The sequence below is a fragment of the Canis aureus genome, chromosome 2 (assembly GCF_053574225.1).
Source record: "Canis aureus isolate CA01 chromosome 2, VMU_Caureus_v.1.0, whole genome shotgun sequence".
Lineage (NCBI taxonomy): Eukaryota > Metazoa > Chordata > Mammalia > Carnivora > Canidae > Canis > Canis aureus.
In genome coordinates, this window is record NC_135612.1 from 50,109,882 (window position 1) to 50,135,349 (window position 25,468).

At 44.0% G+C, this 25,468-nt stretch overlaps 1 protein-coding gene across 15 annotated transcripts in view; it reads left to right on the top strand.

Annotated features, from left to right (window-relative positions):
• Positions 1–25,468, top strand: part of AKAP13 (A-kinase anchoring protein 13) — a 320,707-nt gene that overhangs the window by 289,998 nt on the left and 5,241 nt on the right. For 12 of the 15 annotated variants that reach the window (XR_013364374.1, XM_077871282.1, XM_077871316.1 and 9 more), the window contains 17 exons: positions 679–814; positions 3,043–3,155; positions 3,762–3,914; positions 4,695–4,945; positions 7,269–7,394; positions 7,508–7,625; positions 8,291–8,539; positions 12,378–12,454; positions 13,456–13,637; positions 13,755–13,837; positions 16,116–16,310; positions 18,779–18,940; positions 19,516–19,586; positions 20,046–20,090; positions 23,003–23,053; positions 23,763–24,212; positions 25,081–25,414. Coding sequence is in view for 14 of the 15 variants with exons in the window: in XM_077871282.1 (XP_077727408.1) it covers positions 679–814; positions 3,043–3,155; positions 3,762–3,914; positions 4,695–4,945; positions 7,269–7,394; positions 7,508–7,625; positions 8,291–8,539; positions 12,378–12,454; positions 13,456–13,637; positions 13,755–13,837; positions 16,116–16,310; positions 18,779–18,940; positions 19,516–19,586; positions 20,046–20,090; positions 23,003–23,053; positions 23,763–24,212; positions 25,081–25,414 (2,796 nt within the window). In the remaining variant the exon portion in view is untranslated. The remainder of the gene's footprint in view (positions 1–678; positions 815–3,042; positions 3,156–3,761; positions 3,915–4,694; positions 4,946–7,268; positions 7,395–7,507; positions 7,626–8,290; positions 8,540–12,377; positions 12,455–13,455; positions 13,638–13,754; positions 13,838–16,115; positions 16,311–18,778; positions 18,941–19,515; positions 19,587–20,045; positions 20,091–23,002; positions 23,054–23,762; positions 24,213–25,080; positions 25,415–25,468) is intronic. The other 3 variants (XM_077871324.1, XM_077871362.1, XM_077871307.1) reach the window with 2 other exon arrangements.

Genomic DNA, 25,468 nt, shown 5'->3' on the forward strand with positions numbered 1-25,468 from the left:
CCTCTTAGTTTTATTATATTTATCTTCTCCAAATTTCTTTATTAAATAAAGCAAATCTTAATTTGGCTTATTTCTCTTTTTTTAAACATGAAAGTCTAAAAAGTTTGTCCTGGGCCTTGTCTTTTTTCCCCATTACAGTATTATCTTGGAGATCTGTATCAATTCGTGGAGAGTGTCTTCATTTTTTTTAAAGCTACATAGTGTTTTAGTGTATGATGTACCATAGTTTGTGAATTGATCTTTTGATATTCATTTGTTTCCTTGCTGGTATTTTGCTTTTACCAACAGCATTTCACTGAATAACTTTGGACATACGTCCTTTCAAGCATTACAAGTGTATCTCGTAGAATAAATATATCCAGGGTGCCAGACTGGCTCACTCGGAACATGCAACTCTTGATATTGGGGTCGTGAGTTCAGGCCCCACGTTGGGAGTAGAGATTACATTTTTTAAAAGGGGGGAGGGTTAGAATAAATATATCTTAAAATTAGATTACTGGATCAAAGGATCTAGGCAGTAGATATTGCCAGATTGTCCTCCATAGAGTTTTTGTATCCACTTACATTCCCAGGGCAGATCTGCTTTAAAAAAATTTGCTTCTGTTTGACACTTGTCAGATGAGTCACTACTCATGAGCTTGGATACACCACTCATTGATGTCCTCTCTTCCTTTATAGCTTCACAGCCCAAGGAGCGTCCTCGGTCTGCAGTCCTCCTGGCGGATGAAGCCACTGCCATTCCCATGTTTGCCAATAGACGGTCCCAACAGAGTATCTCACTCTCCAAAAGTGTCTCCATACAGAACATTGCTGGGTAAGTGGGGATTCATAGATACAGCACAGTTGACATCTAGGTGACAGGAGTTTATTTTTTCTTTTAATTTTTAAAAATTTTATTTAAGTTCAATTTGCCAACATATAGCATAACACCCAGTACGCATCTCGCCAAGTGCCCCCCTCAGTGCCCGTCACCCACCTCTCCACCTCCCCTTCCACTACCCCTTGTTGGTATCCCAGAATTAGGAGTCTCTCATGTTCTGTCACCCTCTACGATTTTTCCCACTCATTTTCCTTCCTTTCCCCTTTATTCCCTTTCTCTATTTTTTCCCCTGTATGAGTAAAACCATATAATGATTGTCCTTCTCCGGTTGACTTGTTTAACTCAGCATAATACCCTCCAGTTCCATCCACGTCGAAGCAAATGGTGGGTATTCATCCTTCCTGATGACTGAGTAATATTCCATTGTATACATAGACCACATTTTCTTTATCCATTCATCTTTTGATGGGCACCAAGGCTCCTTCCACAGTTTGGCTATTGTAGACATTGCTGCTAGAAACATCGGGGTGCAGGTGTCCTGCCATTTCACTGCATCTGTATCTTTGGGGTAAATCCCCAGCAGTGCAATTGCTGGGTTGTAGAACAAATCTAGTTTTAACTCTTGGAGGAAACTCCACACAGTTTTCCAGAGTGGCTGTACCAGTTCACATTCCCACCAACAGTGCAAGAGGGTTCCCCTTTCTCCACATCCTCTCCAACATTTGTTGTTTCCTGTCTTGTTAATTTTCACCATTTTCACTGGGTGTGAGGTGGTATCTCATTGTGGTTTTGATTTGTGTTTCCCTGATGGCAAGTGATGCAGAGCATTTTCTCATTTGCTTGTTTGGCCATGTATATGGGTGACAGGAGTTTAATAACCATATCACTTCAGGAAAAGATTCTTCTCAGTAGGGAAAAAAAAAGGTATAAAATAATGATTTAGTGTATAGCGAAGTTATACAGATACGGAGAATGGGGATTGCATTTTGATGCACTGTCATGCCCACTATTTTTTAGCAAGGAATCCCCTTTAAACACCATCATCAGGCACATTGTCCTGTGCTTCCTGCGTGGTCATCCTCACTTTTCAAAATCAGTGAAAACTGGGGTGGGGGAGGGCACAGGATTTTTGTTTGTAACCACTTGTATTTTCATATATTACACTTTTCTGTTGGTCATGTGAACTTTGTGTCTCTGCTGCTTTTTGAATCTCTTCTCTGGGCTTGCATCTTGACTCTTAAGTCCATTTCATGATAGTGAATAATGGGCCACTTAGGACTTCTTGGTCTGCACTCACTCATTTGCACTAAGTTCCTTTTGTGGTCTCTGCAAAAGTTGCTCTGGCCCCAGACTGTTGAGGCCTCAGCTGTCACAGGGCTGGCACAGGGCTAATTATGATGTTGCTGCCTGTTTTGGGTAATAAGACTCCTGCTTTCCCATCAAGTAAAGAAGTCACCTCAAATGTAGGACTCAGAACATCTCTTGCATCTCTCTCAACCTCGGCTGGAGCAAAATTCTTAACTAAAGGGTGCAGATCTTCTTTTGTCTTCATCTCCTAACCTCTGTGCTGACTATTGTTTTCTTGTTAAAAAAATGTTTCAGGTATTTTTATTTTGTCTTTGTACTGTCATTGTTCAAAGGCCTCCTTTCAGAGTTGTTAGGGTTTCAAAACTTGTTTGCATTATGACTTTTAAAAACCAATCTTTAAATAAAATGTAAACTTTTAAATGACTCTGGCTTGCTTTTATGTCCTACCAAAAACATTTACTGGGGGCCTGCTGTGCCAGCTGGTGGGTTGGGTGTGAGAAAGTCCAAGGAATACAGTTTATTTATTAAAAGTGCTTAGGCTGCAGTTATTTAGGAACAAGTAGAAAAAGTTAGCAGTTACACAGTGAGTTTCAAATGGAGAAATTTCTTATGTAATGTGTACAGAGTTTAAGGGAAGAGCATTATTCTTGTTACTTATCATAAAAAAGAAAAACACACACACCACAACTGAAGGCTCGAGAGGTTCAAGTCTTCAGTGATCTTAGATGTTTCTAACCTTCCTGAATAGCTCGTGTCGCATGTTGCCAAGGACCTGACATAAGTAATTTGTCTTCCATCACTGTGGTGCTTATAGCCAGCTGTCATTTTAGAGATTTTCTGGTACTCATTTGAGAATGAAGACAATGGGTTATTAAAAAATGTGGTTGACAGTATGTGCTTCTTTTCTTCCCCAGAGTTGGCAATGATGAGAACATATCAAACACCTGGAAATTCCTGTCTCATTCGACAGACTCCCTAAATAAAATCAGCAAGGTCAATGAGTCAACAGAATCACTTACTGATGAGGGTAAGAGGAAATTATGGCCTGTGTCTTACGCATCTGTGGAGACTGGGTGCTGTTCACTGAATATAAGTGTAAATGGAATAATAATAGTACCTGCCTCTTCCTTACTCCTGTGAAGATTCTCTAACTTGTCTCTTAATCATCAAAATGCTCTATAATCAGTTGGTAATCAAACTTACCCAGTTGTTAGATAGTTGTCCATTGAAGGATGTCATTGACTTTAATGTAGTCCTTCTCTAGTACAAACACTTTTTCTTCCCTTAGACTTTTCGTATGTGGTCAGTTATAGCTCTGGGCACGTCATAAGCCTACCTCTTAAGTAAAGTTACCAGGTACTTTACGATTCCTTATTCACATAGGAATCCTGAATGTCAGTCACATTTGATTTAGGTGATATTTATCACTCTTACCCAGAGTCGTGCACATGCAGTGTGTCACTCCCAGACAGGAAATGATTCTTTTCTGATCCTAGAATATGCATTCTATGAATATTCCCTGTGTTAAGGCACTGTGTGTGTCTCGGGAAATTATCACCTGAGGAAAGTGCAGTGTAAGCTTCCTAGAGCTCACACACCCCAGATTCTGATACTGATCTTTTGCTGTTTTGAGGAGTAGGTACAGACATGAATGAAGGACAGCTAATGGGGGACTTCGAGATGGAATCCAAACAACTAGAAGCAGAGTCCTGGAGTCGAGTAGTGGATAGCAAGTTTCTCAAACAGCAAAAGAAAGATGTGGTCAAACGGCAAGAAGTGATTTATGGTGAGACCCTCCATTTGTTCTGCTGATGTTTGATTTGCATTGTGCAGAGCCTTTTATCAAGGAAATCATTGGACCTTAGAAAGCCAATTTTCAAGTATGGTGCATGTCACAGATTTTCTTTAAAAACTTTGAGGTTTAGAGACATGATCTTATATCTGTCCTTTTCTCTTTAAAATTGTTTCCTTGGGGCAGCCCCTGTGGCACAGCGGTTTGGCGCCACCTGCAGCCCGGGGTTTGATCCTGGAGACCCGGTATCGAGTCCCGCGTCGGCTTCCTGCGTGGGGCCTGCTTCTCCCTCTGCCTGTGTCTCTGCCTCTCTCTTCGCTCTCTCTGAATGAATAAATAAATAAATCTTTAAAATAAAATAATAAGATAAAATAAAATAAAATAAATAAAATCGTTTCCTTTAATTTTATTGAATCTAAGTGCTTGTTTATGCAGCCCTAGAAAGAGATCTCTTATGACTCTACAGTTTGATTTCTCAGCTACATTGGAAACTAAGCATGAGTCATTTGTAGGAAATTATGAAAGGCTCTGAATCTAGCACAGACCACTTGGGAAACCATCATTTAAAGAGTGATGGAATCCAGCATGCCGTCAGAAAACAGCATTAGGTGATGTGAAATAGAGAAATGAAGTGGGAACACTTTAAGGGGAAAGACAGCTGTTGACCCAGTTTTTAAGTTTCAGTTGGGCTCCAAATAGTGTTAGGACTAAAGTGGGCTTTTAGTAGCAGGTGACCTTTGAAGGAGAATCCTGACCAGCTTTGTCCTGCTTCAGAGTTGATGCAGACAGAATTGCACCACATCCGCACGCTGAAGATCATGAGCGATGTGTACAGCCGGGGGATGATGACAGAACTGCTCTTTGAGCAACAGACAGTGGAGAAGCTGTTCCCCTGTTTGGATGAACTGATCAGTATCCATAGCCAGTTCTTTCAGAGGATCCTGGAGCGGAAGAAGGAATCTCTGGTGGATAAAAGCGAAAAGAACTTCCTCATCAAGAGGATGGGAGATGTGCTTGTAAATCAGGTGAGCAATGAAAAGGATCTTCCCCCACATAATGAGGTAGAAAGTGAAGCTTTGGGGTTCAGCAGCCACGCATTCACATCCTGACTGTACTGCCTCTTATCTTTGTGAGCATAGGCAAGTTTTCAAATCTCTCTGAGCCTCAATTTCCTTTTCTGTAAATGAGGGCAGATTTTCTTTCCTAATGTCATTTTTTTAAAACTAAAAAGAATATATACATAAAATAACTAGCATATATGGTAGATATTCAGTAAAAGTCCCATTTTCCTTTTTCAGCATCCAGACTATCATCAGAAACAGTGTAGTTTAAGAAGTTAAAAGCAGTCTTTTGGAATTTCAACTTCCTCCTTATGCCTTAAATCAAAAGGAACTCCTTTATCTGAAAACCATGTGGGATTAGAAAATTGAACAAGAAACTATCTGTAAAATAGTTCCATAAAATAGATCTTGCTGATGTTTTCATCAAGAGGTGGCATGGTTTCAATCCTACTCCAAAAACAGTTGGGCCAGAAGTTATTTTGAAAAAAGTGTTGTTAGTTGAACCTTAACAGGCAGAGGGGCATGGCATCACCCCCAACTAGGTCTTCCCCAGCAGATCTCTGCCTCCTCATACAAGCAGAAGCTTCATTGGTGGAACATCTGCCTAAGAATTGATAAAGTGTTGTCTTTTCCTTACGTTCTTCAGCCTGTACTCCTCACCTCATTAATTCATTAGTGCATTCATTCATCCTTTTTCTAATATTTCCTGGGCATCAAAATACCAGCTGGAACCACAGAGGCAGACACAACTCAGACCTATGCCTCACACTCCTCCTGTTCCCAAGTGAACAAAGGCATGGTAGGATGTAAGGCACACAGAGCATGGCTCATGCTGTAACACAGGTCTCTGCCACAAATAGGGCCCTAACATCCCCTCCTAACAGATTCCACATCTTTCTCTCTACCCTCAGACCTGCACAGGTGCCTCTTCTAACCTGACTTGTATTGTCCATAGTTCATTGTACTTGTGCATATTCCTTTAGTAAGATCTTTAATGGTAGGATTCATATCTTGGACCGTCATGGCGTCCATTTGTTGCTTCTATGTGCCAGTTCTAAAACCACCCTTTTATAGCACTTACTTCATGATGGAAGTGGAGCACCTAAAAATCTCTGCTTTAACTTTCCCTTTGGTAAAGGGGAAAAGGAGAAGCTAGATACTCTGAACCTTTTTTCTTTCAAGTTTTTTGGTAAGGATCAATTTGTGTTGCCTTCAGAGATTTTTAATACAGTAGAAATTGATGCTTAACATGCAGAAACGTATTGTTTTACCCCAAAGTGAACATCTCTTCAGATGAGCCATTGAGACTGCACACATTTAGAAATGATGAGAGGCCACACAGAATTGTTAGGACTGCTGGCCTGAGGTAGGTAAGATAAGCAGATCACTGAATAATAATAGCTGCTTCTGATATATTTTTGATTTATCAAGGTGAGCTTTTTAAGACTGACTGTCTCACTGGAAAACTTCTAGTGAATCTCCTTGTTTCACTACTGTGTTTATAACAAATAGAAATTAGAACACATTTTGTACTACTTAAGCGCACAGCACATAGATATTTCTGTGATGGTTTTTTTTTTAAATAAATAGTTTTATTGGAACAAATTCATATGCCGTAGAAGGTACCCACTTAAAGTGTACAGTTCAATGGTTTCTAGTTTCTATATTCACAGAGTTGTATGACCATCATTACAGTCAGTTTTAGAACATCTTTATCACCCTGCCCCTGCCCTAGGCATCTACCAATCTACTTTCTATCTCTGCAGATTTGTCTATTCTGGACTTATTAAGTAAATGAGATAAAATAATAGTCCTTTGCATTTGGCTTTTTCATTTAGAATAATGCTTTCAACATCAATATTGTAACCATCTATCTGTATTCCATTCCTCTTGTGGCAGAATAATGGTCCATCCTGTGTTCCTGCCACATTGTATTTACCCTTGGATGGGCATTTGGTTTATTTCCACTTGGGGGCACTTGTGAATATGGTGGCTATGAACTTTCATATCCAAGATTTTGTGTAAGTTTTATGCCTAGGAGCAGAATTGCCAGGTCACATGATAACTCTGTGTAGCTTTCTGAGGAACTGCAATATTGTTTTCCAAAGCTGCTGCACCATTTTAATCTTTGGAGGAACTCTTGGGGAACGCATTCTTGGGTTTTACAAATAGACTGGAAACTTGATATAGAATTTGATACAAAATTTGTACAAAATTTGATATAGATTCTGTATAAAATTTCAGCGTCCTGAGCTCCATCTTAACTTCTGTTTGCTTTTTTCTGCAGTTTTCAGGGGAGAACGCAGAACGCTTAAAGAAGACATACGGCAAGTTCTGTGGGCAACACAACCAGTCTGTGAACTACTTTAAAGACCTTCATACCAAGGATAAGCGGTTTCAGGCCTTTGTGAAGGTATGAGTGTGAAACAGGGAACTCTCTTTCATGGTTTGGGGCACTGTGTCACTATTCATTGAGCCAGAGCCCTCCTCGAATAGCTCCTGATAATCCCGTTTTGTCCTTTGCAGAAGAAGATGAGCAGTGCCGTCGTGAGGAGGCTAGGCATCCCAGAGTGCATATTGCTGGTGACCCAGCGAATCACGAAATACCCAGTTTTATTCCAAAGAATATTGCAATGTACCAAAGGTGAGCCTCTTTCCTCACCTGTCAGGTCTGCCAGCAGACTGTTTCTTGTATGACCAGCAGCACAAGAGGCCCCAAGGAAGAGCTGCTTAATGCTCTCACAGGTCTCTAAGAGATCCTGTGTTTTACCCTAAAAACTGTTTTCTTAAGTGAAAACTTGGAATGCTGTGTCCCCAGGCTTCAGGTGGACGAAAGCAGGAAGGAGCCACTTACTGACTCCCTCAAGATTCAGCAGCCTGAGCAACTTCTCCCTCACCACAAGACTGGGCAGGGATCCCCACCAGTTCTTTCCATAAGTTGAACTGCTAGACCTGCTGTTGTTTCTCACTGAACCTGGACTTACTAGTTTCTCTCTCTTGGCCAGCCCTGCTCCTAGGCAGTTATGTTCAAGATGAGATAAAGACGTAAATTACTGTTGCCCCTCTCTCTCCCTGAAATTGTTGGGTCCTTCTGCTTCAGGACATGGCGTGGAATTGCATGTTGTGTCTGTCGTAGAAAACGTCTAACTTTATTGAGAGTTAACCTTATGACAAGGATAGGCACATGATGTTTGGTGTGTTGGCTTCACTCTATCAGACATGCTATCAGCATGTCCACCAGGAAGTAGGCTTCCCCCTCTCCTTGTCTGAAAGGATCCATTAAAAACAGGATTATTCCTTCCTTCCAAGACAATGAAGTGGAGCAGGAAGATCTGGCTCAGTCCCTGAGCCTGGTGAAGGATGTGATTGGAGCTGTGGACAGCAAAGTGGCAAGTTATGAAAAGAAAGTGCGTCTGAATGAAATTTATACAAAGACAGATAGCAAGTCGATCATGAGGATGAAGAGCGGCCAGATGTTTGCCAAGGAGGATTTGAAGCGGAAGAAGCTTGTGCGAGATGGGGGTGTGTTTCTGAAGAGCGCAGCAGGAAGGTTGAAAGGTAAGGCTTGCTTTTTGTCTGAGTCTACATGTGTACCAAAGAAGAGCAAGCAAGATTCAGATAATTTTGTTAGTAATCCACCACCAGGTTTTTCCTAGGGATCCCACACCCAAACATTACACAGGAGCAATTGTCTTTTAATTCTTAATTTTATATCAAAAAAATAAGGTTGAGACAGCTTATGAGACGGTAAACTCCAGTAAGATAACAGGAATGACACAGGGAAAATGGGGGAAGAAAAAAGATTTAAAAAAAAAAGCAAGGTGGCCCTTCTTGGCACTTGCTCCCGGTGACTCCAAGGGTATGCAGGCCAGGGATGGCCCCAAAGAGTAGGTGGCAGAGGGGGAGCTGGTGTGCAGGTCTAAGTGTTGCCACATGGCACTCATGGCAAGAATCAGGAAGAGTGGGAGACCACAAGGACAGGCCCAAGAGCAATGGCATCCAGAGAGGAATGAGCAGGACAAAATCTCATGCCAACTAGGAAAATGAGAAAAGGATGAAAAGGAACAAATTGCTAATATAGCAGAGCCATTGGCCCTGCCTGGAAGCTGGTGACTGTCGTGTGCCTCGAGTCAATCATAGGCGGTCACATCCTACAGTATAACAAGGACACATGTCAGAGGCTTGGAGAGCCACAGGCAGCAGTGAAAGGGGAGATTATGGAAACGATTGGGAGGAGGTGAGACGGGATGGAAAAGCAGCCCAGTCGTGGTCTGCAGGCAGTTAGCACTGACCCTCCTCACCATGGCCATCATGAGGAGTTTGGCCTATGCCTTGAATTTTGATGTCTTTCCTCAAGTTAATAGGAAGACACACTTGCTTCCTGAACTTACATGTATTCAGTGTACCTTTGTTGCAGACCTTCTGGTGTTATGTGTTTCTCTGGGTCTCCTGTGGCCAGCTTCTAATTGAATATAGTATTTTAACCCAGTCTGTAAGATTCTTCTAGCAAGGGAGTTTTACCCTATTGCATGGCAAGATGCTCATTATATATTCTGAAGTTTATAAAACAGCTTAAAAAGGCAAAAAAAAAAAAAAAAAAAAGCCAAGTATAACATTATTACAGAAACGCAGGCTATTAAGAAAGGTGTGGTCTCCTCCAGAAACAGGCAACACATTAGGGGTTGGGGTCTCTGGCAACACTTGTATGGAGAGAAAACCCTATCAGGTAGCAGGTCAGAGTCTGAGAGACTAAGAATACATCACTTGTTTGAAGAGAGATTGTAGAGGACTTTTCAGCTCCCAAGACCTTAGAGAAAACCTATGTGTAACTCACACCAGCCAGGTAGATTATTAAACTTGATGATACTCATCTCTTTTATCTTCCTCTAAGCACAAGATTGTAGAAGATACTAATTTTCCATTTGGTTTTAATTTTTCCTTTTAAAGGATGATCTGCATCAAGTTAAGGAAGTTACTATGAGGTTTATTAATTCGTCTACCCATCTGAATTTTTTTTTTTTTTTGGTACCTATCTGATTTATAAATAACCTTTTCATCGACCCTTGAGGCCTGTGTGAGCTCTGGCCTTAGCAGCAGCCCTAAGCACACCTGGCCCAGCCCTGACAAGCTGTGTGCACCAGGCAGGCTGGCCGCTGGTGTCATCCACGCTGACAGAAAACCAAGGCTGGGAATAAGATCTGTGCCCCTGTCCTGTCTCTCACACATCAGGAACACTATAGGCAGCTGCTGTCAGCCAGTACCCCAGAGTCCTTAGCTGGCATCTCACCACTCTTGCACCAAACAGTAACGATGTCCCAGGTGACCCGTTGGCCTCAAAGGTGAATGAAGCTGAGCCTGCATAGGTATTGGGCTCAGAATGAAGAGGCCTGTGAAGAGGTGCCTGCTCCACAGTCTGACGGGCGCTGGAACCAAGGGCAGAACTGAGAGACCCATGAGAAGTAGCATCTGAGTTAGTCATGAAGGACAAAGGGCAGGTACACCTGGCCTGTAGGCAGCGGACACGATGGCAGGGAGGGCTGAGGACAGGGGCAGAGAGGGGCCTAGTCTGGATGGGGACAGTGACAGCTGATACTGTTCAATGGGGTGGGGACAGAATGGGCTCCACGCAGGGGGTTTTCAGCAGGAAAGGGATCCATTCTACTGTTTTCTAGCGCCATCATGGAGGCAGCCAGGGAGCAGCAGGAGCAGGGAGAGGCTGGTGACAGAGACAGGAGAGCCCCTGCTGCAGGGAACCACGGCAAGCACACCAGGCCTGAGTTCCAGTGGGAGCATGAAAAGGAAAGCCAGGAACCTTTCACATGAAAGAGTGATCCCTTCCTGCCTCCAGCAGATGTGTGTCTCTGCTCCATGGTGAACTTGAATGAGGCAATCCCTGAGGCTCCCTCCCCCTTCCCAGTACCTGTCCTCTGATGCTCCGAGAACCCCCGAATCAGGACTCTGCCCACACGGGCACTTTGGGACTGGCCTCAAGGCAGCCTGGTGCTTGAGGAAAGCCTGCTTCCTTTTACAAGGACCTGAATTTCCTAGAGCTGCCACTGCCTAGAGCCAGCACTTGGTTCTTTCCTGTACACAGCAGTTTATTTATTCATTCCCAAAGTAAAAACTGATGGATTCTAGCTGTGGGACTGAAGCTGTGGTCAGCTAGTGGCACAGGACAAGCTCTCCATGGAGATCAGGCTTGGTGTGGAGGCCTTCCCCCCTCAGGTGGGCTCGTGCCAAGGACAGCCATTACTGCACTGGCACCCCTTGAAAGGGACGGGCTTGTTTTTCTCTGACCCACCAACACTGTACATAGAAGCATCCAGCGAAATTGAAACTTGTGTTTTGAAACTTTGTTTGTTTAGCAGACACCTGAATTATTTAAAAGTAAACTTTAAGAAACTTGTCAAAATGAATAGCCCATAGAACAGTAGTTCATGGCCTGTTTGGTCTAGGCTGAAAACTACCTCCTGAGCAATCTGCTGTCCTTGCTTCTGTACTCTTCATAGCCATGTAGTAAATTACACAGAGAGGGGCTTCCAGCTGTGGCAGAAGGGGTGGGAAAGCCCAGAGGGGACCCAACCACCTGAGGAGGTTGCTTAAGTCAGTTCCGTTCTTTCCCTACGGGGTAGTAGGCCCCCCCTCTTCCAGGGGGAGGATAGCACAGAGGGGCCAGCCTGCTAGATCTGAGATGCCAGACCTCATCTTTTAAGGCGATACTAGAAAATGCTGCCCCGCATTCTCAGAGCAGGAGTTTGTGGCATTCTCCCGATTACTAGATCCAAGTAGACCTGTTACTTTGGCTTTTGTTTGAGTTGAGAGGAACAGCAGGCTGTGTCCATGGCAGATAGAGGTTGAGGCTGACTGGGCTCCATTGTGTTCCCATGTATGTACCTGTGAAATCAGAAGGCATGTGGAGCCATTCTGTTCTTCTGGGGTGTGAGGGTTGTCTGCCTTTCATCAGACCCCGAGGTATTTTTATACATCACCTATTGGCAGTGCTCCAGTCTTCTCTCTCACGCCTCTCCCATTATTAGGATCAGAGATCAGGGAGTATCATGACCTGAGTATTTGGTGGAATGTGTTGCTATGTAGTATCTGTTAAAATCCTTCCCAGCTTTAAAGTATTTTGTTCTTCATGTCTTCTTCCCTTATGGAATATTTCTTTCCAGAGCAGAGTATTCAGGCTTTGTCAAGATAAGACTTTGGTGGTAACTTCCATTTAAAAATACGTCTAAAAAATCAGTCACCCGGTGTGGGTCCTGCAGAAGTGTAAACCCATCTGCAGGGTACTCTCCCATCCTGATTTGTTCTGAGGGCTGTATTGCTGACTTGGCCTCTGACTCGTTTCACTGTTCAGTAATCCTTGTCCATTCTCCTCTTTTCCACTTTACAGAGGTTCAAGCAGTTCTGCTTACTGACATTTTAGTTTTCCTTCAAGAAAAAGACCAGAAATATGTCTTTGCATCATTGGTAAGCTAAACTGTCAATCTCTTCCATTTGTAATTAATAGTATTCAGAACATCCGGAGTAAGTATTGAGTCTGAACACTGGATATTGCTCTCCCCCGTCTCAAAATTAATTTGCTCAGGACAGATTCCTCTGAGTAATTTCTCAGATACCCTTGCAGTGTTCCACCCTACCCCCAAGAAACATTAGTTTTCTGTTCCCTCACAGTCCCTTTGGGGACATTGGACATTTGATCTAAGGACATCTGTCACTGGAGTATTTCTTGCATGTTATGCCCCATAAATTGTGCTCATTTATAATGTCACCAGCCAGAGTCACAGAGGAACCTAGAAGGATTCATCATGTAGGAACCATGTCTGGAAACTCAGTAGATACAAATCATTTCCTTTTTTGAAAATCTTTTTCAGTTTGCTAAAATGTAGATGAAATAATGAGATACTTTATCTTAAATCTACCATTGTTTGTTAAACCATATGCTTTTTTTTTTCCAGTCTTACTGAGAAATAATTGACACATACCACTCTGTAAGGCATACAGAATGATGGTTTGATTTATGTATATTATTAAATGATGATCACAAAAAGTTCGGCTAACATTCATCATTTCCTATAGATATAATATAAAGAAAAGGAAGAAATGGAAACTGTTGTGATAAGAACCGTGAGAATTTACTTGCTCTTTCAACACCTGTCCTCTGTTCCGGACAGCAGAGTTAGCTATGGTCATCATTACATCCCTGGAGCTTATTTATCTCATAACTGGAAGTTTGTCCCTTTTGACTACACTCCTCCATCTCATTCACCCTCCCTACCCCTCCAATCTGGTAACCACAAATCTGGTCTCTTTTTCTTGGAGTTTGGTGTGGGGTTTTTGCATTTTTTGTTTGTTTTTTGTGTTTTTGGATGCCACTCATAAGTGAGATCATACATCTGGTCTTACCTTACTTAGATCAGAGTTAGGATATCGTATGCCTTTCTTACATTGATCCTCTCCCCTTTTTCTAGGACCAGAAATCAACAGTGATCTCTTTAAAGAAGCTGATTGTAAGGGAAGTCGCACATGAAGAAAAAGGTTTATTCCTAATAAGTATGGGGATGAAGGACCCAGAGATGGTGGAAGTACATGCCAGCTCCAAAGAAGAGCGCAACAGCTGGATTCAGATCATTCAGGACACGATCAATACCCTGTAAGTCAAGCACCAGGGCCTTTCCCAGCCTCTGATTTTATCCTCGAGGAGGGGACAGTGACCAGAGTAATTGACATGGTGGAGGGCTTTTGATTCATTTGTTTTGTTGGGTATTAGGAACAGAGATGAAGATGAAGGAATTCCCAGCGAGAATGAGGAAGAAAAGAGGATACTGGACACCAAAGCCAGAGAACTGAAAGGTAAGGCTGCTGGAAGTATCTGAGACCTCGTTTGCAGATCATGTGCAGGTGTGGAGTCTGCAGGGGGCTCCTGGAGTGCTGTGGCCCCTTGGCTGCACAGCTGTCCCAGCAGACATGTCACAACGGGGAGGTGAATAGGTTTTAATGAAAGAGCAACCGAATCTGAACTGGCATGGATCCCGAGTCCTGTAAAACGGCCATCATAAGTTGTCTGACACCAGATCAAGAGGACATTGATTCTCTTTTTTCAATTTCTGTGTTGTTGGTTGGACCTTAGTGACATTCTTTGTACGTTGTCATGGAAGAATTTGCTAAAACTCACATATTCAAGGTTCAAACAGAGAGAGGGGTATTTGAAGAAGAGAATTTTCCAGTTAAGCAATTTTTAACAGTTACCCTTGCTGCTGTGCTGTATGTGCACCATGAGTTAGAAGGTGGTTCTGGGAGAGGTGTGCTCGCCAGTTATGCTCAACCTCTGTTCATTGAGTCCCTGCTATTGGTGTAGTCTCGTCAACATCCCTGCAGGACGTGTGCCAGTCCCCATTGTGCAAATGAGAAAAGCGAGGCCCACGAAGGCCATGCAGTCCAGGGTCACATATGCAGAGTGTGACAGAGGGTTCTGCTCCCCTGCCTTCTAAGCAACAGAGGCAAGTGCTCCCCTCTCCGCCAGGGCTTGCTGAATGTTCCCAAGTAAAGACCCAGCTTCAGGTAGAAATAAGGCCCAGAGTCAAGTCAATGTCAGCACCCAAGGAGTTCAGTTAGTCTTTTAAGCCAGACAAAACAATAATACTGTTTCAGTGGGGGTGTGGGGAGGACGCAGATTTAGGCTGAAGCCAGAGTGACACCTGATTTATTGGCCCGTAATTAGTATGGCAGGGATGAAAAACTTGTTTTCTTCATATGCATGAGGAGGCCAATGCATAGTGCTAGGTGCTGGGGGAGCAGAGATGCCCACAGCGGCATCCCTGCTGTCAGGGAGTCCTGTTAGCAAAGGAGACGTACATAAATGATGGGACTAGACCTCAGACACAGAGAATGCGGGACCTAATCCTGCCTGTGGCCTCCAGGGAGTTAGGGCCAAGAAATAGGGATTTAGCTGGAAAGGCACCAGGGCTTGAAGAGCGACAAAGGAATGGTAAAATCTGTGTAGTGAAATTTCAACCTAAATTGTCTTCATTGACGCTGAAGCCAGTGGTAGAATTGCTTGAGGGAGTGGGGGAGCTACAGGGAGTGGAAAGCCTGGCTTGGAGGCTCATGGGAGAAGAGTGGGTGTGGAAGGCATGGCGGGGCCTGGAGACAGAAGTCCTCCCAGGTCATCGGTGGCTCAGCTCTAGGATGAAGGTGGTGTTGGCTAAGGAAGGGATCACAGGCCAGAGGGAGGAGAAGGACGGCAAGAATAGAGAAAATGCTTTATGACAAGCTGAGGTCGAGCTAGCCACAGGATGATGGGACTCTGACCTGGTGCTCAGAAAAGGAGGCAGGATTCAGGCTACTTTACGTGAGTTACCAGCACATGGGAAGTCCCTGAAGCTGTGGGAGGGCATATCTCCAGAAGGAAGCATGTGAAGTGTAGGAGACCGCCCAGGATGGAGCCAAGAGGGAACCCTAGGTGTTACTCACTGAAGATGGCAGCAAGAGAACCAATAATGTCCTCCAAGTGAGGGGCGTAAAGGGTTTGAAAGAAGGGAGGAGAGGCGCCTGGGTGACTCAGTCGGTTCAGTGTCTAACTCTTGATTTCAGCTCAGGTCATGATGTCAGGGTCATGAGATCAAGTCCTGTGTCTGGCTGTTCACTCATCAGGGAATCTGCTAAAGATTCTCTCCCTCTCCCTCTGCCCCTTTCCACGCTCCTGTGGTAGGTAGGTAGGTAGGTGAGGGGTGGGGGCGGGGAGGAAGGAGAGAGAGAGAAAGAGAAAGAAAAGAAAAAGAATCTTAAAAAAAAAAAAATAGAGCGGAATCCTCCATGCTGGAAAAGATGAAACACAGGCCTCATTGGATGAGTAATGAAGGGTAGCCTTGGAAAGAGCAGCTGCAGACAAGAGTGGGTTGAGAAGTAAACAGGAGGTAGGGGAGTGGAAACAAAGGAAGGCTTCTTATGTCAGAAATTCTGATTTTGTCTAGAAAGATGCGGGATGGAAATTGCCATCTTAGTGGGGAGGGGGAGGTGCAGCTGTGTTCTCTGTTGTCCTACCAGTGGCCACAAGGTGGCATTCGTGTCCCGCTCATCTCTTACTAAACACCCTTAGAGTCACCAGACCTTTTCTCCATCCTCCTTGCAGAGCAACTTCAGCAGAAAGACCAGCAGATCCTCCTCTTACTGGAAGAGAAGGAGATGATTTTCCGAGACATGACTGAGTGCAGCACCCCCTTGCCGGAGGATTGCTCCCCAACTCACAGTTCTAGAATCCTCTTCCGCTCCAACACAGAAGAGGCTCTCAAAGGAGGACCTTTAATGAAAAGTGCAATAAACGAGGGTAACTGCCCCTCTTAATCTCTTCCCAAAGTGCTTTATGCACTAATAGTATTTACTAGTTTTTACTTTTCTATTGTAAAATAAAGCACAAATACAGAAAACAACCCAAAACAAATATTTTGTTTACTAAATTATTATCAGGGGAACTTCCTTGTGACTACTACATGGGTCCAGAAATAAAATATGGCCAGACACCCCAAAGCCCTTCCATATGTTCCCTCCCTCCCTCTAAAAAGGAACGGGTGCTATGACTTACACGTTTCCATACACTTCTGTGGTTAACGGCCTATGTGTAGACACTATAAAAACTAGTATTTTTTTCGTAGGCTTTTTCGGATTCCTAATTTCCTGGCCTCCCCACCATCCCTTTCTTTTCCACACAATTTATCTTTGAAGAATCTGAGCTTTTTGACCTAGAATGTCTCTCACAGTCCAGCTTTTGTTCATGCAGGGGTTCTGTTCTGTTGCTAGTTCTTTCAGAATTGCAGCTGGATTCAGTCTTAATTACTGAGCCTTGATCCCTGTGGTAAGCTGTGTTCTTGGAGTGTTGTACTCCTCTTTTGGAGGCACAAGATAGCTTTGCTAGCTGCCTCCTCCTTTGTAGCCTAGAGGAAAGGGAAGATAAAAGGATAAATATTTTATTTTTCCCCCTTTATTTACCAGTTATCAGGATAGTGAATTGTTCCATGGTCATCTTCTAAAGGTGACCAGTACTTTTTAGATATTACTATATAGACTTATGAGTGTAAACTTGTTTGATGTTTTTCATGTCCCTACAATTCTTATCCTTACTTAAACATTCAGAATATCCTCTATTTGCCAACTAGCGCCTGTCTGTCTGGCTCCCAGGTGCTTCTGACATGGTCCCAAGAGTTTCTGAGAGCTTCGATGCTCTTTGATAAATTAAGATGTTCTAGACTCGTCTTGTTCTCTGCCCAGATCTAGAGTCATTTCTCTAAGGAACTCTTACTTCTTTTAGTGGGAAATGATATTTTAAGACCACAGTCTGGGCAATAGGGATGGTCATTGCTGCTGGGGTTTTCATGACATCGTTTGTCATTTTGGATGTCTGCAGCTCATCCTTTAAGTAGATGTCTTAGGAGAGAGGCATGTGAGGACAGTGTGCCCTGTATCCATGCACGCTGTTGATAATTGTGGCACGTAAACCTTGAAAGTCTGCTCTGTGGGATATGGATTCCTTGGTTCACTTTTTCTTCCTTTGGGTATCTTAATTGTCCTTAAATAATGTCCTTCCTTTTTTTCTGATGTAAAGCGTTGCTGTCCACATACGATCCTAACTCGATTCAGTCTATGTAAGTCACATGCTTTCTGCCTAGGTTCCCAAGAACTACTATTTGGAAATCCAGGTAGTTTTACTGGCACATGCCTTAGTGTTGGGGTTGTTCCGGATCGATGCTCTTAGGTTCACAGTGCTCTAATTTGATGTGGTTTCAGAGTTCAGAAAAATATTCTTCATTTAAAGCTTTTAGTATTTTTTCCTCTGTCCTCGTTTTGATTTTCTTCTTCAAGAGCTCCCATCACCCACATGCTGGATCCCCTCTGCCTGTCCTCCATCTGTGCTGCTCCCTTCACACTCTCTCTCTGTTCATCTTTTTAATGTTTAATCTTCCTCCCACCTCTGGTAAGTCATTTTCTGTTGGGTTTATTTTGCTCTTGTCTTCTAGTTTTCCTTTCTAAAATAATTGTTTCTCTTTGTTCCCACTTCTTGGAATCTGTGTGTCCTGATTCTGCTCTGGGTCCTTCCATGCCTGTGTCCTCTCCATACAGTAAGTAGCTCATCCACTGCACGGACCTGTCTTTCTGATGTGCTGTTACCAGCCCATGCAGGGAGTGGAGTCTCTTTTTCTTGCTCTCTTTTTCCATAGTGTTGTGTGAGATTTGACTTTGATGTTTCCCAGTTGCTCATTTTTACATGAAATACTTTCCTAAGTTTTTAAGTTCAGATATCTTTTCTCACTTCACAGGACTCTAATTTTATTCCACTTTTAGTGCTTTCTCCTTTCTGTGGGACACTGCTCTAGAAAAGAAGCCTCACTGCTCAAATTTGAGACCTCAGATCCTTAGACTACTCTGGTCCCTTGAACTCACTGTGCCAGCGGGCAAAAACCCTGCCAGTTTCAGCACTGCTCTCAAATTGGCCCATCTTGCTTCCCCAGGAATTCTTTTTTGCTACTTTGGGCCTGACTCTAGAAGGCCATGTTCCTTCCAGTAAATGACTATCTTCCCTATGCCCTTTCAAATTTCCTCAGCCCCATGTAAATAAGACTGAAGGCTTCCTCTGAATTTCCCAATAGAATCCAGAGCTGAAACCTTTCTCTGAGCAAAGAAAGTCACTGAGTCCCTCTGGAATTTTCTGATTGTGCTCCCTACATATCATGTATTACCATGATATTTTCTTTTTTTCAGTGGAAGGTGAAATATCACTTTTGCACATTTCCTTTTTTCCAGTGGAGATCCTTCAAGGTTTGGTGAGTGGAAGCCTGGGAGGCACACTCGGGCCGGCTGTCAGTAGCCCTGTTGAGCAAGAAGGCATAGTTGGCCCTGTTTCCTTGCCTCGGAGAGCAGAGACCTTCGGAGGATTTGACAGCCATCAGATGAATGCCTCAAAAGGTAAATGATTTAGGAGCGCCTGGCTGTCTTAGTAGTCTTAGAGCATGCGGCTTTTGCTCTCAGGGTTGTGAGTTCAAGGCTCACGTTGGGCCTAGAGCTTACTTTGAGGGGGGAAAAAAAAGGGTAAATGATTTAGAACCCATACTTCTGTAGATGATCCTTCTGTAGACTATCACACACAACCAAAAATGTGCTCATTCTGGTAGCTACATCTCCTCTGTCCCAGTCAGTAGAAGTTTTAGTGAAAGCTCATTTAGTAGCTAGCTGCTAGAACACTCAAGAATCTCTATCAGTGTCATGCTTACTTTGAATAATAAAAAACAATTTTCTGGGATCTCAGGTAAGTTGTGGCCAAAAGAGTAATGATACTCATTTTTCCTTTCTGCTTCTAATTCTTCTGCGGCCACAAAATTCTTAATCACTTAGCTGCCACCAAGCGGCTTCCCCCTTTTTGACAATAATAAGATGCAGGATTACCACCATATCTCTAAGCTATATATTTTGTATGCTTTTATTGGTTAATCTGTTCCACAGCTTTATTCAAAACAAAACAAAACAAAACTTGTTTGTTTCAGGAGGTGAGAAGGAAGAGGGAGAGGATGGCCAAGATCTGAGGAGAACAGAATCCGACAGTGGTCTGAAAAAGGTATTTTTCTAAAATGCACCACCCAAGACATCCTTGGCACTTCCCTCTACATCCATAGACTTTGCAGTTAATCCACTGGAATCTTATTTTGGATGCCTGACTTGCTGTTAATTCCTACTTTAAGAGAAAAACACACTTTTAAAGAAACCCTACAATTAAAAGTACCATATCACTGGCCCTTTGACCTCTCAGGCTCAGAACCCTGAGTTTACTTTACGTTCATGCCTCCCCCTGCGGCCCCAACATCAGGAACTTTGTGTCAGTGGCCCATACCAGCCTCGACTCTTCAGGGGTGTCAGTTAAGTCCAGCCTCAAATCTTCATTGTCCTGCAGCAGGAGGCTGTGCTGGAAAAGAATAAAAATGAGAAGCCCAAGCATAACAGACACACATTGTATATTATTTTTGCCCCAGGATCATCTTTTTCTTTTTCTTTTAAATGCATGTTTTTTGTTTTATAGGGTGGAAATGCTAACCTGGTATTTATGCTTAAAAGAAACAGTGAGGTAAGGGCATTACGAGCTATGTATAAGAAAAGGATTTTGTTATAATTGCTAGGCTGAGAATGCTTATTTGTGTTTTGCTGTTACGAACAAGCTGACTCCTGGCCTTGATCTGTGCACTTAACCGTGCGGTTGCCACTTCCATTTACCTGGCTGTTCCCTGGCCCCGGGGCCTCAGCCTCGGATTGCTCCAGACTTCTCCATCCTGGAGAAGCAGGCCTTTTGCTCTCTGGGAACATGCAGGGTCACATAAGCCTGGCTCTATGGACCATGGCACCTCCCCTGTAGGTAACTGCGCAGTAATATCCTGTCCTGCAATGACTCAAGTTGCGTTTTCTTCTTTGAGTGCTGCTTTTCACTCGCTGCATGTCACTCTGTGTCACACACAGAGTGGTGTCACTGCTCTTATGGGAGAGAGGATCTTCCTTCCCTTTGTGGGTTCAGTTCTGCCCACCCTGCTGGGAGCTGTGCCTCTCTGGCTCTGGTCCCCTCTTCCTGCCTCTTCCCCGCAAATCCTGTTCCTCTTCCCTGCAAATCCTGTTCTAGGCCGCCACCCTCTCCACACTTGCTTGGCTCTGATCGGCTGGAATGCTTGTCAGCCAACCGGAGTTAGACAACAAATGACAGTGGCTTTATGGGGTGCCCCTCTCTGGGTGCTCTTGAGTTTCTTCTTACTTTAAAAAAATATATATATATATTTATTTATTCATGAGAGACTCAGAAAGGCAGAGGCAGAGGGAGAAGCAAGTTCCATGTAGGGAGCCTGATGTGAGACTTGATCCTAGGACCCTGTGTCACACTCTGAGCCCAAGGCAGCTGCTCAACCACTGAGCCACCCAGGCTCTTGAGTTTCTTCTTGCTTTTAACATAATATCTTAAGTCCCTGACGAACGTGGTTTTAAAATTTTTAATTAAAGGGAACTTCCCCTTTTCCCCTCCTAAAACTTGTTGGCATGGTAGTGTAAAAACACCATGGTTTTCTGAAGGCCTCCGCTTTGGTGTGCTTTCCTTAAATGAAATAAACTTACTCTCACACAGACTGACACTCTCTGTACCTGCTGCTCCAATGAAATTTCGCTCTTATTTTTCTCTTTGGTAACTTCTTCCCCTGTATTTTGTGACAAGGGTTGGGTAAGAAACTACCAGACCGGGGCATTTCAGGCACTCTAGTGAGGATAACACTCTGTGGACCACGAGCCACTGTCAGAATAAACTGAAAAGAGGAGTAAAAACTGTGTTCTCAGAAGGGCTATAAGCCTAATAATTTTTTGTGTGTTTTGTTCTAAGTACAGTTGATCCTTGAATTGCATGGGTCCACTTAATAGGCAGGTTTTTTTCTGACAAATATAGTGCAGTGCTATAAATATGTTTTCCTTTTGATTTTTTTAGTAACGTTCTCTTCTAGCCTACTTTTATAAGAATACAGCATGTAATACCTATAACATACCAAATATATGTTAATCAGCTATGTTATGGGTAAAACTTTGGGTCAACAGTAGCCGTTAGTAAAGTGCTGGGAGTCAGAAGTTATAGGTGGATTTTCTACCGTGCAAGGGAACTGCTGCCCCAACCCCTGCATTTTTCATAGGTGAGCTGTATTATAAAAGAAATATGTGGTCATAGTAGAAAGTTTGAAAAATGTCCAATCATGAAAAAAATAAAATTATCCCACCACTGAGAAATAACTGCTGTTAAATGTTTGGTATTTATATTTCCAGCCTTTTCTTCTGGACAACATATATTTATTTATATGTATAAGTTTGTGTGGGTATGACTAGTACAAAAATAGTTCTATATAATTTATACCAAATACTCCCTGGAGCTTTGTGTCCTTTTTTCTCCTAACACACATTAGAAGCATTTCCCCAGAGCAGATTTGTACACACATGCTCTTTAACGGTTGCACGTTATGTTGTATGCCATCATTCAGTTCTTCCTCTAGTTTGTGTGTGGAATTTAATGCAGCAAAAATAGCTCTGTGCGGCGCTACTGCACTCGAGAGAGAAATACTCATGGCGTGCTCCCCTTCCCTCCACACAAGTCTGTCCTTGCTTTCACCAGCATTGGGAACAGTCCACTTGTAACTGACGTTTTGTTGGTTTCATAAGTTCAAGTGGTATTTTATTTTTCATCTGTTTAATTTCAAATAAAGGTGAATCATTTTTTATAGGTCATATAATTGGCCATTTATATCTCTTTTACAAATTGCTGGTTTGTGTTGCCTGTTTTCTTACTAGGTTATTTGTTTCTCGTTGATCCACAGGAGCCTTTTTTTATTTGGCTTTGAGTGTCCCTGCATTACATGTTTTAATTTTATATTTCATATAGTGACACTTGGTGCATCTGTGATTTCTTGCATTGATTCTTCAAAAAGTCTCTGTTTCATGATGAGAAGACATTCTCATATTTTCTTACTCTCTTATGATTCTTTTTTTACACTCAACCTTTTAATCTGTTTGAATATTTTTTGTGTGAGCCAGGTTCCCAACTTAATTTTTCCCAAAGATTTAGCCATTTTCTGAGAACAATTTGTTGAATATTCTTTCCTTCCCCAGTGATTCAGGAATGCTAATTATACACTAACTTCTTGTGGTTTGCTCAGGGCTTTCTGTTCTGTTACATTGGTGTGCACGTCATTTCTATGCCAGTAATCTTAGAGAATTGGAGCTTTACAATGCCTTTCTAATGTGTGCTGATGGCCCTCCTACACCGTCGTTTGGTTGGCTTGATCTTGTTGTGTATCTCTTGGACATTTGTACCTGCTTATTCTTTTTGGTGCTTTCAGTATAGAAACATTGCATTCAGATGCAGGCTCCTTGCTGTGTGTTCAGGGGCTTATGTTGCCAGACAGGACATGGTGTGGTGGATTCTGAGACTCTGGTCTGAGGTAATGTTTCCATTCCTTGCTTTTGCAGCAACTTGTCCAGAGTGTCATTCATCTCCACGAACTCCTAAGCACATTGCAGGTATGGGCCTTTCTCTTTTATCCTTTCACTCATTTGTTTCAAGAAAAATTGTTAAGGGTATTGTTGGCCTGGGTCTTTGAGGTATGTGGGCTGCTCATAGGTAAAATGGAGCCTTCAGTCAAGACAAGGCTAGCTGTCAGGATGAGAAAGGGTATAAGATGCAGTGCTTAGAGCATCACTGACCTTCTAAGAACGGATGATTGATGATAGTAGACTATACATAGGTGCTGTAGATAACCCTAGGGCAAACCCCATAAAGTGCTAAACATGGTTTGGATGTTTTCTGTCCAGAAAGGCTTTAGCATGATTTTAAGTTTCCAAGTGGCTGCGTAGTATGTGGATAGGGAAGCCCTCCTCAAATAACTGCTATCTAACACTTTCTGGGAATTATCCTTAAATTCTGCCCATTTCCTTTCTGCAAGCTATAACATTATCCAGTTCCCACTTCCTCACACCTCCAGAACACATACAGTCTCCACCCCAGGCAGTGTCAGTGTGTGACCAAGTGTAACAAGACTTGGTCCCCACACAGTTGACATTCCTGCATGAGAAGTGCCCCCCAGGGGCGGGCACTTGCTCCAAGGTTGTAGTGGAGCGCTCTGACCAGACTGGCCTAAAAAGTGAGGGGGAACTGTAGGCTGTCCTGAGCCCGGGGCTGGACCAGGGGTAGGGCCAGTCACACCTCCCTACTTCTCCTGCCCCTGCCCAGGGCGTGGTGCTGCAGCAGGACAGCTACATCGAGGACCAGAAGCTGCTGCTGGCAGAGCGTGCACTCACCCGGAGTTCATCGCGCCCCAGCTCCCTGGTGGAGCAGGAAAAGCAGCGCAGCCTGGAGAAGCAGCGCCAGGACCTGGCCAACCTGCAGAAGCAGCAGGCACAGCACCTGGAGGAGAAGCGGCGGCGCGAGCGTGAGTGGGAGGCCCGTGAGAGAGCACTGCAGGAGCGTGAGGCCCGGCTGGCGCAGCGTGAGCAGGATGTGTGGCGTGGCCAGCAAGACCTTGACCGTGAGCGGGAGGAGCTGCAGCACAAGAAGGGTGCCTACCAGTGTGACCTGGAGAGGCTGCGCACAGCCCAGAAGCAGCTGGAGCGCGAGCAGGAGCAGCTGAAGCGGGATGCTGAGCGACTCAGCCAAAGGCAGGTGGAGCACGACGCCTGTCAGGTGAGGCACTGGGACGGGTAAGGGGGTGCCCCCAGAGCTTGCTTAGCCTGGACGGGGTTGGTGGGGACAGGGGCACCGGGGTCTGTGTATGGGGTGGTGAGCCCCCGCCCTCTCTGAGCTTAGGCCAGGGGTGTTCTGCGGGCATTTGGGGAACATGGATACCTGTGACTGAACTGCCTGTCTGTTGACACTGGTCTGGTGTTGCCATCTTCCAGGGATGAAACAGGTTAGCAGAGAAGCAGGTTAGCTTCCCACAGAGGTGTTTGAGGTATAGGGTGGGAGCAGGAATGGGCTCTGCATGTTGCTCTTCAAGACAGGATGGATTCCACCCGCATCCCAATAACTCAGCAGGGCTCTGACTGAGGAAGCCCCTACCTGCAACACCCCTGCATGGGACACCACAGATCCGATGATGCTCCTCTACCTGGTTTCACCTCTGACTCCCTACCACCCTCTTAACCTGACAGGCTCCCATCGTCCCTCAGCCCTGAAATAATTCTCCATGGCCCTGTGTGATTCAGTCTTCACCCAAACATCTCTCCTGTTTCTTCAGGAATGGGAGTTCTTTACTAAGCTGCGTCATCCAAGATAAATTAATTTCTGCTGCTGACATTAAGTACATGTAATAAAATTAATAATGGTATCAAAACTAATAATTGTAATGCTTTCCCAGGTACTACTTGGGGCAGGGAGGAGTAGCTAGTCAAGAAGTCCTGAATCCTTATACAGTGAGTGCCGAGGTGTCCAAGGAAGTGGGTGCAAACCAGGCTGAAACCCCCCAGTTGACCTCAGCCAGCATTTAGTGAGTGGGCACTGGGAATCCCACTTAATGGCACCTCACTTAATACCTCGTTTGGAACATGTGCAGGTGTCATATCAACATACTAAGCTGCTGAGGATCCCATCCTTCTTTCCGAATCCTGAGGAGCCCCCCATGCCATCTGTACCTTCGATAGCCAAATCAGGATCCCTGGACTCAGAACTCTCAGTATCCCCAAAAAGGAACAGCATCTCTCGGACACACAAAGATAAGGGGCCTTTTCACATACTGAGTTCCACCAGCCAGACAAACAAAGTACCCGAGGGTCAGAGCCAGACCCCAGTACCTGCCTCTGCCTCCACCCGCCTGTTTGGGTTAGCTAAGCCAAAGGAAAAGAAGGAGAAAAAGAAGAAGAACAAAGGCAGCCGCTCTCAGCCCTGTGGTGAGTTACCCACACCAGGTCCCCTCCAGCCCCATTGCCCCCAGATCTTGAAGG